We start from the raw sequence: 12,739 nt of genomic DNA, 5'->3' as shown, positions 1-12,739 counted from the left end.
CCGAGAACACGCGCAGAAGTGCTCAGTTTTGGAGACGAGTTGTTTAACATAGACAGGTGTAGCTACTTAACACAATACATAACAAAACTACACAGCTTTATACGAGGAACTCAAGTTAGCACAACACATATAATATATGAGCTGCTATATTGAAATAATTGTAATAGTACGCTCAAACATGAATGTTAATTTGAACCTCAGATTTTCGTATTTTACAGAGCGAAAAAATTAAAGTACATCTGCTATTTGTATTCTTGTAGCCGCCATGATGGCCATGGGCGAAATATTTTTTTTTCAGCGTGAATGGTCGACTGTCTAATAACATTTATTCTGTCCCCAGCGTTCACCTTTCAGTTTCTTGTCATGGAAACTGGAGAAGGAGGTGGTGCACATCTTCGTCAGCGTGGCCACAATGGCACTGCGGACAATGTAACGCATTGTATTCTGTGCAAAAACTTACGCGTATGTATACAGCGTGAAGCCACATTCGAAGATAGCTGTGCGTGCTCCAGCTATCATGATGTACTCGAAAAGCTTTGTAACCTAATTTCCTGATGTTAACAACCATTTAGAAAGTGGCGGAAGAAATGTTGTTTGATGAATAAAAAGTATTGATGTTCCTTGACAGTGTGTGGTAATCAGTGTTTGCTTAGTGTTAAAGGCTGACATACGCATTCTTCTCTTCGTACTTTTCAGAGACCGCAATGGGGGTGAAGGTTGATGCTCAATTAAACAGTAATTCTCACTACGTTCGCTCCTTGTACGAGTAAGTATTTTAAGACGCAAAATGCATGTTCTAACCTTATCCCTCTCTTGAATGTGGACCAGTCTTAAGCGAAGCCAGCATATTTCAGCTAAATAAAACGCCGAAGGTCTAGCCAAATAGTGAGTGTGCAATAAGCGAGCGTGAATCACTTGGATCGCGTTATATTAATTTGTTTTAGTCATATAGGGCTGCAGATTTATTTATAATGCGTTCTGTTGGTACTCGTAAAACCATAAGAGAAAATGAAGGTTCCTACACGTATTAGACAGTTTATAATCTGGACAAAAGTCCGTGGAACTCTTTACAGTAACGATATGTAGCTGTGGTTATGTTAGAAGTGCATTGTGACTGCAGTTTTCTCAATGTCGTCTGTTTTACGAAATTGCAATTTAGACTAGTCAGCTGGAGCCCTAAGATCGTGAACAGGATTCCGGAGGATTGAGTCACATAACGGTACGTCTGTCCAGTTAGTATAGATAGATACTTTGTCATCCCCGAATATGACATTATGAACAAAAAAAAGTAATTCTTACTCTCAAACCTTTGAAGTTATTCGGGGGGAAAATTGAATAGAAGCGCGTATGCTGGCTCTTGCATGTAAGAAAGGAAACCTGACCTCACTTCCTTGCTCTTATGCACAGAACCAGAACTTTAATTCGTTACCTAATAGTTATTTCAGCGCCCTTTATTTATGTACATGCCGCGCTGCTTGAAGAATAAGAAACTACAGCGAATGCCAAGGTGATTTTTGTTACCTCTGCTTGTTTGGCGTGCGCGTAAATGCGACAGAAGGGTGCTTTACGAGAAATGGAGTATGCGGCGAAGTGTATTTGAATGAATGGTGAGCCGCGATGACAAATTATTTCGGCGATTGCTTGAATGTCCACAGCGCGAGGATACTAAGGATACTAGCTATGTAGCATCGGAATTTTATATAGCAGCTTGAGTCAATGCAGATAGCACTAGTTCACATGTATAGCTACGCCTCACTGTTGAGCACACTACGCCTGATTGTTGAGCTGTACTCAGTCACGATTCGGGTTTTCGATGATACTCAAAAATTTTGATGCAGGTGGACTTAAGAAAACAAACTGCCTGCAGGACATGGGTATAAGAGGGATTCTAGGAAAAAGCATTTTGTAATTTTGACATGCGCAGTAGTGCATTATCGCGCTTTTGCACTGCCATCCATCAAAAGTAAATAAATAAATCACCATGCATATATAACAAACTTGGTGTACTTCGCTACTGACGAGCCATTGTCCTCTTGTCGTATTTACGTAGGCGCTGCTATTTAAAATAACTCAGTAAGGCACGAACAGGTATTCTTGTGTTTGACGTTGCCCCAACGGACGGTCGTCTGTTGTAGCTCGTTTGAAACCAACTGGGAAGAGAAACGTTAAGCGTCACTTAGTCCTGACATAAACGGCTCGTCTATAATTCATGATGCAATATGAATATTTTACTATCCACTGCAGATATTTCGACAGCAATTAATCCTTTGATGAGATGAAACGTGTTTTTGACATCTGTTCTTACGCGTGCCTTGTTCTGAACAATAAAAAAAATTAGGGAACGATCAGGGTGAGAAAGTGCAGTTTTGGTGTTTGAGATGTCACCACAGATTTCTCTTTCTTTTACGCCGCGCTTCTTCTTTTTAAGAGTGGGCGAGACCTTCATGGCGAGAGTGATGAGGCCATGGCTATGGCCAAATTACGTCTTCTACATGTCCTCGTTTGGGAGGAAATTCAAGGACAACCTTGCACAGCTGCACAACTTCACCAGAAAGGTAAAGACAGTGCGCGAGAGTAAGGTGCACCAGTGCCGCCAGTCTGCTACAGTGGAATAAAGCTTCGATTTTTTGGGGTTTATGGTTAGATGAATAATATCATATGTGCCATTTATTACAAGTTGCACAGCCTTTTACTGAGTTGCCTCCTTTCTCACAAGATCAGTTTGTCATACATTCCGCATGTGGCGTGTGCTATACAATTAACTTGCAGTTTCCGTTAATTGGGACATCTAGCAGCAGTACCGTCACCGGCAGGCGTGTTTTGCTTCAAATAAGGAATTATTCGTGATGTGACCAATGTTGCACGCATGGTTAATTTGTTACGTGCATGTGAATATTAAGAAACTAGTTACGATCTTTTAACGGCATCATTATTGGGTATTTTTGTTTTTGCCCTGTATATATGTTATGTGACAAGAAGTAGCCTGTACCATTTACAGGTAGGAAGACTTATTGGCAATAATGCATGAAAACGCTTGTTGAATTATCTGCAAAGCTACTCGCTTCTTAGATGCCTTGGGTTCCTTGGTGATGTAACTTATGTGAGGCCAAAATGACAAACGTAAACGAAATAATCCAACGTTTATGGAAGTCATGCTGATTATACTGCCAGCACACTGTGTCTGAATAACACGAATATTGCAGGTGATACGCGAAAGAAAGGCCGAGCTGCTTGAACAGAAGGTTATTGACGGCCTCACCATCGGAGAACCAGTGATCGGACAAAAGAGACGACAGGCCTTCCTGGACCTGCTGCTCAGCCATCACATTCAGGACAGCAGCCTCACGGAAGAGGACATCCGGGAAGAAGTAGACACCTTCATGTTCGAGGTATCATCCCTAGAAGTAGGCCGCAGTTTTAGTGGAGCTGTCGTATTTTTGTCGCTAAGCACGTATCACCTGGACAATAACTGTGCAGCGTCAACTGTTAATGCGATTCCTTTTCCAAGAAAAATCTGAAGCAGCCACAAGCCTTCTTCGTGGGAAGTAGCTGGGGGCACATCCTGTCATACTGGCTATGTACGGTGATCGATAGAATACATGGCTGATATAAATGCTACCTTTGCTTGTAGATTTAGTCCGAGCAAGGAAGCCTTTGCTCACACACCTCGCCCAGACGTCTGACCTGGGCGAAGCAACTCAGCTGAGGTGGCTTCCTATGCACGACCTGCTCATGAAGTTGCATTGACATTTATTTGGAACATTTAAACTAAATTTATTAATGAGATAAATTTGGCTAAAAAACATACACATCTTTCTACTCCAGACCAACCCACGGCCATGCCTGTGCCACTTAACCAAACATTGTATGGCATACATATTAAAAAGTGGCAACTTGCTACGAACTGCATATTCTGTTTATATTTAACTCACGTCTGACTAGCTCTCTTGGGATGCACAAGTGGTGAAGCCAACTGAACATGCAGTTTTAACAGCCAGTTGTACTATTCTTTAACATCGTTCCTTTCTCATTTATGACTAAATGAGCCACTGAGATAACAAAAATGTCAACGTTCTTCACTATTTATTCTGCCTTTTTTATATTTAGATAGTATCACTCATGTAGTGTAAGCGCGAATATTAATCAACCCCCAATCTCTGATATTTCATGGTATGCCCTGAACCCAAAGCTGAAGAAAATGGGCTATGGCGGTGTTCAATAGCATATTGGAGACAAAGTATAATAGCCCTACTCTCATGAATAAGTTCAGTAGTAGACAATGTCCGCCTTGCTCTGTTCTCGTTCCGTCAGGGTCACGACACCACGGCCATGGGTATCTCATGGGCAATGTACCTTATTGGACTCTACACGGACGTTCAGCAGAAGATTCACGAGGAGCTGGATGCAATCTTCGGAGAGGATAGAGAGCGTGCCATCACACCTGACGACCTCAAAGAAATGAAATACCTCGAGTGCGCTCTGAAGGTGCTTGTTTGTTGTTTTTTTTCTATTTAAACTTGCGTCTCAGTATTTCTTCAAACACCTTTTATTTTTATTGCTTTAAAATATTAATTGTGAAACGCCTACAAGTAAACAAGATACTTTTTGTGATCCGTCGGCTATACAACAGGGAAATGCTGCTGTCTTATTGCACCTTTTGCAGCTCCAACCACTCTAACCTAAACTTCAACATACCGCTCACACGAGGCAGGAACTCGACGAGCCTGAAACTGCAGAAATGGGGCCAGGAATTGTTGTAAGCATAGTAGTTGATAACATACAAGTTTCCCCGTCAGAGGGTGCGTGGCTGAGGCAGATTATAGATATATTTATCCTAGGCAAAAACAGACTTCGATGGGTGTTTTGCCCTAACTTATCGCGGCAGACATCTACTGCAGATCATAAATAGTTAAATCTACCAAAAAGGTGACAAAAGCAGCTGCATCTGTTTCGATTTCTATCGGAGAACCATATGTATTTAGTTTTGTCACGTTATCGCTGGAAAGCATAACTGGACACTTCTTAGGTATATGTGTTAAGAATAATTTGTGAGCTTAGAATTTTGGAGCCATAGCTTTCTGACGCTCTCCTTCACCTTGGGAGCCTTGAAAGCTAAACTAGCAAAAGGCAGTTTTATTAAACAGCCCTGTTTGCACGAAATAACGATTAAATTACACCTGAAGCTTCTGACTGCCTTCTTAATTCAGCTGCTAACTAATTAATGGTTTTTGTGCCGATTTCCTTCACCTTTCAGGAATCACAGCGACTATTTCCGTCAGTGCCATTCATTGGAAGGGAGCTAATGGAAGACGTGGTAGTGAGTAAGTAAAAGATTTTTCTTTTAAGCGTGTGAAGATAACGAAGGCCTAGCATTTGTGCTATTCGAATTATCACTGCTGTTCTCAGTTGAAATTCACAGTGTGTAAAACGCAGCGGCAAAGTAGCTCTCGCCAGAACACGTGCTTGAATAAGTGTGAGAGCAATGACGTTTGGAGATGGGGGAGAATCTCCGTGAGAAGCCTCTTCTCGGAGGGGAGATATTCTGTGTGAGGCTTACGCGATATTCTGACCCTCCTGCAAGTTGGGGGACGGTACACCGTTGATGGTGAATTAGAGCTTGCTTCTATTATTTCCGCGTGCAAATACGACAGTTGAAAGATGGTTCAGAGAAGGCTCCTCCTTTTGCCCCTTTTGTGCGCTCTTAACGTCTGCAAGTACTACTTCAAATGTAAAAATCAACAAGAGAGGAGGTTTTAACAGTGAGCCTCATCCATCCCTAAATAGGTCATAATTTATGCTAGAGGGCTCTAATAAATGCCTGTAGTTACCCATGCCCTCACTGTAGTCATTCAAGAGTGTTCCTTTAAAACGAAGCCCACTGTCATTCCGCAGATACACTTCAAATCTGCATAATTAAAGAGCACTCGTGTTTGAAATTGAAAGGTTAGGCGTGGTATTATGTAGTATACAAGTTGAACCGAGCAGCATCCGCCTATAGCACGAAGCATTGAATGTAAGTGGAAGGTAATAAAAGTACATGACGCTGGGTTACGATGTGACCTGCTCGTGCTAGTAAAAGTGAGCAGGAAGTCTCCTTATAGAATCTGGTTTTATTAAGTGCTGTGCAGATTGATAACGCCATGGCGATTAATGGCAAGTTCAAAAACTTTATGGGGCCTCCTATACCGTGGGGGGCCGCTGTTGCTATGTGAGGCCTGATGCAGAATAGGACGCCGCGTCTTTGGAATGTGGCTGACGTCACCGCTCGCTACAGACAAATGAAACATATACTGCAAGAGCTGAGTGTGTCAAAAGAGCTGCCTTACAGTTATGATTTGTAATATCTGCGGAGTCAGAGACGTGGTCGGTCAAGAGCCAACTCCAAAACATCTGTTGATATGCGTGTACTAAGGCAACGACGCACTCCAGCGAGTGCCGCAAACGGCCCAGGGGCCCCTGGTACATTATAGTGCCATTCGTGAAGATAATCTGTTCACTTTTATGTTATTCTCGTTAAACCAAATGAAACTGACAACGAAGTTCAGAACGGCTGTTGATATTTAAAGATGACCACTGCATTGACGGCCCATTTACGGAATCCAACATTATTTCAAGACTGTCGCAGTCGCCTGTCATTCATAGCTAAATCAGTCGAAGGAAACTGGTAGTAGAAACTGATTACATTTTGTTCTTCGTATAAAATTATTTTGCTAATTTCTCTTTGCTCGCTCTCCACCAGACGGCTACACGGTCCCCCGGGGCACGACGTGTTTCCTCTTCACATTCATGCTCCATCGAGACAAGGAGATATTTCCAAACCCAGAGGTGTTCGACCCAGACAGATTCCGGCCCGAGAACTGTGTTGGAAGGCATCCATTCGCCTATGTACCGTTCTCGGCCGGACCGCGCAACTGCATAGGTAAGTGAATAATGGGACGACGCTGAGAACAGCATTGAAGAAAACAAAAAGGGCGCAGGCACATATATTATGTATTGGACGTCGCCCATAAGGCTTGCTTTCAGAAGATTTAAATGGGTGTATTCCATCTTGTATATGTAGTCTCCAGACGTCTGGGGATGTAAGGCATTGATTTATTTAAAGTTTTGATCACTGTGGGCTCTGACAACTATCACAGGATTTTCTGTGACGTATTCACAAGAGCACAAGTGCATAAGAAAGAATGAACGTATCTAGTCGAGCTAATGAAATATATTTCTGAATATAGTTGTGAAATTAAATTGAAGCTGAAGGTATTAACACAGTCACAAGTTTAAAGCGCTACTTTGGACCATATTGTGAAAGATGAAACAACGCGCCCAAGCAGCGCGCAAAATGTTAACGCACGTACGAAAGAGATGCATGTATCAATGAAATCACCTTGGCAGGCATGGAATTGGTGTGTACGATATTATTCGTCAATATTAGCGGTTTTCTAATCACAAAGAACTGTTTGTTTCGATCTTTATAATATCTACACCCGATAGTTCTTTTCTCTAGTTGCCCCTTCTCACAGTTGGCAATTGCCATATTGCTTACGTATCTCAAAGCTGACGGTGGGTTATGAAAAGAAACTGCGGGTCATCTGGCGTGCAACGTATCCAAGCGTCACTTGAGCGTGCATGTTCCGTCACCACAGGAACCAGGAAAATGGCTCACCAGTTTTTCTGTTCGCAGGTCAGAAGTTCGCCCTCATGGAAGAGAAGGTGGTCTTGTGCTCTGTACTGCGGAACTTTTGCATCCAGTCCGTTGACTTCAGGGATAAAATTCACCTCGTCGCGGAACTGGTGACGCGGTCAAAACACGGCCTCAAAATCCGGTTAAGGCCGCGCTAAGTGCGTATTTTTCTCGCTGTGCAACGCAACGACCTCCTGGGCGGAACGCGGAAAAGCAGACCTCCATCGCATCGAGTCACGAAATGGCGAAGGCAGTGTCCATGCTTTCTTTCAAGCGCCCCCAAGTAAGGCAGCCAGCATGCAGAGCTTTCGGATCACCGGGGAACGTGCGATAGCCACGGTAAAGACAGCACCGGCCCAAAGTCCTGGACAGCTCTTCCCCAGTCGCATCGGAGCTCGAGAGATAACAAGCACCTCTTCCGTGCCTGTTTTCGCTTTTTTTTTTTCGATTCAGCTGGCCGACTCGTGTTTTGTCGGCCATCAAGTGATCGCGACTGTGTGGGGTGTGACGTAGAAAACCTCAACCAAGATGTGCCTCAGCCTCTTGCCTGGAACTCTTCCTCGTTCCCCTTGTAAATATGTTCACCCGCCCTCTCTCGGACTGATTGCCTCGCCAACCCGCCATCGGCATGGAGCCGCTTTCTCCCTCCTCGAAGCGGGAAAGTTATTTTACGCAGTCTGTGTGAGTGTACGTAAACTAACCCTCGAAACTAGGATCAGTCCCGGTGTGTATGTGAAGTAGGGAGTGCATGCGCGCGCGAATGTGTGTGGATACCTGTACCACGAGACCTCAAGAACCAGCGTCTCTGGTGGGGAGTGCCTTCAATTTCCTTGTGGGTGGCTGGCGATTCTGGCAGCGTCTCCCGGATTCCTCATGTATCTAAACAAAAGCAAAAAAGACATCCCTCTCTGGTGCGCATAGTGCTAAGTGACACCGCACGTCTTCCAACTGGGACACAAAGGCAGCATTTGATCAGCCAAGATTTCTCGTCAGATGAGTTCTCTCTCCACAGTGTGCCAACACATCGACTCGGCTCGTTTGAGGATCAGCCCCTCACCCTCAAAGCAACTCCACAAAAGAAAAAAGAAAACGTGCACACCTTACCTGTTTAACACCAATAACCACACTTCAGCGTTCAAGGAGAAACGACTTACGCGTTGCACCTTTGTCTATATACTAGTCCACTTTTGTTAATGAAATATTTTCTTTTTGTTGATTTTTTTTCTGCGCGGTGTGGTTCTTAAAGTTTGCGAAAAACAATAACATCATAAAAAAGACACCAGACGAGCCACTTGTGCGCGGCGCGGGTCACGCTTCCAAACGGCGCCTCGGCGTCGCGGAAAGTGACCCAGCGCTAGATCACAGGCGCTCCTGAGACCAGGTACATTCTTCTAGCAAGTCGACAGCACCGTAAAAGGACAATGGACTTCTTGCTCTAGAGACCCTGCGCAAACTTCTTGACACAGGCCTTTTTGTTTTGCACACACACAATACTTTGACTACCAAAGATAACCGGAGCCGGCCTGGAAGCTCTCAAGAGTAAGAACAAAACGCAACTTTCTCGCTGTAGGCTTTCTTTATGTTCTTTGGGGGACTATAACCTTGCAGCTATCGCCATGGCATACTATGAACTTTATGCTACCAAGCTCACTGACCCAAGTAGTTTTTTTTTTCCTTTTGGGCCCTTTCTACTTTCTAGAAGTGCATGTCTCCACGTCTACCGATGCATGCGCTGCACATTTACCTCCAGAGAACGGACTAAATCGCTAAGCATCCAGAAACAATAATCTTGGCGCCTATTTAACTGACCACTTGTTTCTTGTTATCTTCTTCATAGACAATGTTCCAGTCAAAGGTGTGCTTGTCTGTCTATTTATTTTGTTATATGGTGGTGCGTCAAAACGTCCCTCTCTTTGGCTGAATGAAGACAAGAAAGTGCTCCGCTGCTGCTGTGAACGAAAATAATAAAAAAAGAGAACAATCATGACACACCGACACGCAGTATCTAAATGCGTAGCTTAGGCTGGGTAGAGGATGTCATGGCGGGTCGAGAAGAGACATAGGTCGGTCGCCAGTGCGATTCAACGAACTAAATACATCGTGTGGAGGTAAGAGTGAACAATCAGTGGCTTTGCACATACTTGACGGGGTCAAAAGACGTCTCTGCACGGTGTCCGTAGAGTGTCATAACAGCTATCGGTCAATAATGATTTAGTTGACAGAACTTGGGTCCCTGCGTGACACTTACAAAAAACAAAACAAAAACAAGAAAATAATGGCAGAAATTTCCGGTGCTAAAATAGATAGTATTTCCTGTCGTGTTTAGTTTTTCTATTACGTAAAACTGAGGCGAATTAGTTGTTTGTGGCAAGCTAGATGCGACAGGTCTTTGACAGCTTTATACCTTGCGAAGAAAAGCACGTGTATAATCCAGCGCCTATGATAACTCATCCCCCTTAAAATGTAACATGTTGAGGAACCAGCTAGCTTAGCCCTCGCAATAGATTAGCGCTGATCCTTGCCATAAGGATGAACCTACGCCCTCGTAACGTGGTCAGATATAAAAATAGTAGTAGCTGGAGTACCATATTTGTGGTTTCCTTCGCAATAAACAAGACCCCGTCTTCACCCTTCTTTCTAGTATAAAAAGGCAGGGCATTGCAGCTAGAACAAGAACATGTAATTTTAGAGGAACGACATTAAGCATACGTGGAACGTTTTGGTGCGTTTTTAACTTCTGTAGTGACGCCGCACAGAAATAAAGCTAGATACTCTTTACGCGACCGTATGTAAAACAAACTATCCTAAAAAATTATCTGTGCAAAAAACATCAGTTCCTTCTATTCATCATTTTTATTAAGTAGGAGGAAATTCAGCGAGGCTAAAATCTAATTCGTACCGCTTACACATAGAACAACTACAAGAAAAGCATACGTGAGCCGCTTTACGCACGCGACACATTGCAAGGTGAGCTCGTGCGCCACACTAGTAAACCACAGCGAAACGGGACAATTATCACCTGTATTTTCAAGGAGGCGAAATGTTCTGAACACCACCTAGGTAAAATGAAATCAAATGAATTCAAGCTTCCGAATGTTTTCTACCAGAGATTCGTGTCTTGAAAAGCTGATGATGGTTGTCGGGATGGTAAAGAACGTTTATTGCATAGTGATTGGCTGCAAAAGGTGCATGAAATCAGGGCGAAAAATTGCGCCTCTGATTAGCCCCTTACCTCACTTGTATTTTCACCAGCTCTCCTTGATTTAGGAATACTTTCCTTACGGGCCTTACCAAAGAGCGAAGAAAAGCATTATGCCTGCTTAAAGAGAGACGGTGACGCTTGGCTGACGCAGATGTGCAGAGTGCGGATAGGCTCCACGAAAACGCTTTGTGCACACTTTCTAACGGACATATTACGATTGGCACGGAAATCTTACGCTCTCCAACAAGACTGGTGATCTAACCCGAAGTGCCAGTACAGTGTGGGTTACTTACGAACATTGGTTTGTTTTTGTTCTAAATCATAATCGAGTGTTTAGTAATCACACATAATCCTAAAGAGCGCTGTCCCCTCTACAGCTGAACACTGTTGTCGAGTGGGATCGGCGGTGCTCATAATGACTACTAGTCTGCTGTACATAGACAAGGTTACTAGGCGCTTCGTTCCTGTCTCCATGAACACAAAACCGGTATAGTCTTAAAAGAAAGCGACGCAAGGGGACACCCACCCGATGGATGAGAGCTAGTTTTGCATTCAACAAGTGGAGACTTGTGGGGCCGCTCGTGTATATATCTATATGTGTGTTTTATCGGGGGGCGTCCTAGCGCAGCCTAATCCGACCTGAACCGCGGTGTTGTGTTCGTAGATTGTCCCGCGTGATCGGGCGTGCCCTGATATGTAAAATAAGTTGCGTTTAATAAATTGTGGCGTGAGTATTTATGTAACTACCAACAAAGCTTCGTTGTCGTCTGCGTTCAGGATCAGATACGGCTAGAATGAATGGCCAGTGTTTCCAGAGTTTCTGGATCGGCGGAATGACGAAGCACACAAAAGGTTCCTGGGCCTGTATTCACGACACTTCTCTTACGTAAGCGCCGTCCCGGATTGGCCGCAGTCGCCGCAGTGATCGTCTCGTCACCGCACTGGGCACTATCATGAGTGGCTAGTGCCCGAACGGCGCGCAGTGCCGAAACGCTCTTACGTACGATAGGTTTGGTGAATGCAGGCTCAGAAGAAAAGTTCTGCGAAAAGGTAAGACTCTACTTTTCAGGCATGACACTCGTTACAGGTAATGGAAAACGGCTTCGGTGCAAATGACAACCGTGGTAACACGAGGCTCTCTGGGCCTACTCTACAAAATGAATTCAAGGCTTCAACAGCGACAGTGACACCAAATAACTCAACTGACGCGCTTTAAGGGACGCCGTGTTTCCTGTATAAATTGTAATTATACGGAGCACTCATTATAGATCGAACCAAGAAATATTACCTTCTTGGTTCGTTCTAGTGTCGTCACAACGAACGGCTGCAATTCCTCCCGGTATGGACACCGGCTGCCTGCGCTAGAATGGCTATTATATGTGGTTGCTAAGTCGACTAAGCTGATGCAGGTTTTTGTTGGTTATACCGTACTAGGCCAGAGACAAAGAGACGAAAGAAAGGAGAAAGACAATGCATTTAACCAGAACTGAAAATTCGGTTTGGTTAACAGAAATGGAAGTTAAGACAAGAAAAAAAAAACGGTACACACTGACAGCATTAAACTAGAGTGTCATTCACGCCTAATAAACGAAGTATGCAAATTCACCTTTTGCGTCCACTTTTCTTGGAATTGTGCAACCCGAAAAAAATGAAGTCATCAAGTCATTCTTATTATTCTTATTGTCTATATGCTTAGGCTGTCAGCAATAAATCTTAGAGAAACTGCTGTTTGTTGCGCTACCTTGCCTGGTCTTACCGCCCTCTTGCTTCACAATGTGCATTTTAAAAGTGAGTATGCATTCGGTTCATTCGTTTTCAAATGCTCAAGAACACAGATGCATAAAAACAAAAAAATGAATGAA

General features: G+C 43.8%; 1 protein-coding gene across 2 annotated transcripts in view; it reads left to right on the top strand.

Moving 5' to 3' along the window:
* LOC119436676 (cytochrome P450 4c3-like) overlaps nt 1-9,670 on the top strand; it is a 144,817-nt gene extending 135,147 nt beyond the window's left edge. For both annotated transcript variants that reach the window (XM_049659636.1, XM_037703637.2), the window contains exons 5-11: nt 697-766; nt 2,429-2,555; nt 3,204-3,389; nt 4,312-4,485; nt 5,255-5,321; nt 6,740-6,919; nt 7,676-9,670. In XM_049659636.1, the coding sequence (XP_049515593.1) occupies nt 697-766; nt 2,429-2,555; nt 3,204-3,389; nt 4,312-4,485; nt 5,255-5,321; nt 6,740-6,919; nt 7,676-7,833 (962 nt within the window). In that variant the 3' untranslated portion in view covers nt 7,834-9,670. The remainder of the gene's footprint in view (nt 1-696; nt 767-2,428; nt 2,556-3,203; nt 3,390-4,311; nt 4,486-5,254; nt 5,322-6,739; nt 6,920-7,675) is intronic.
* Nucleotides 9,671-12,739: the final 3,069 nt, after the last annotated feature.

The sequence above is a fragment of the Dermacentor silvarum genome, chromosome 1, assembly GCF_013339745.2.
Source record: "Dermacentor silvarum isolate Dsil-2018 chromosome 1, BIME_Dsil_1.4, whole genome shotgun sequence".
NCBI classification, from domain to species: Eukaryota; Metazoa; Arthropoda; class Arachnida; order Ixodida; family Ixodidae; genus Dermacentor; species Dermacentor silvarum.
The sequence above is the reverse complement of the archived record's forward strand: the minus strand, read 5'-3'. Positions and strand labels throughout refer to the sequence as shown.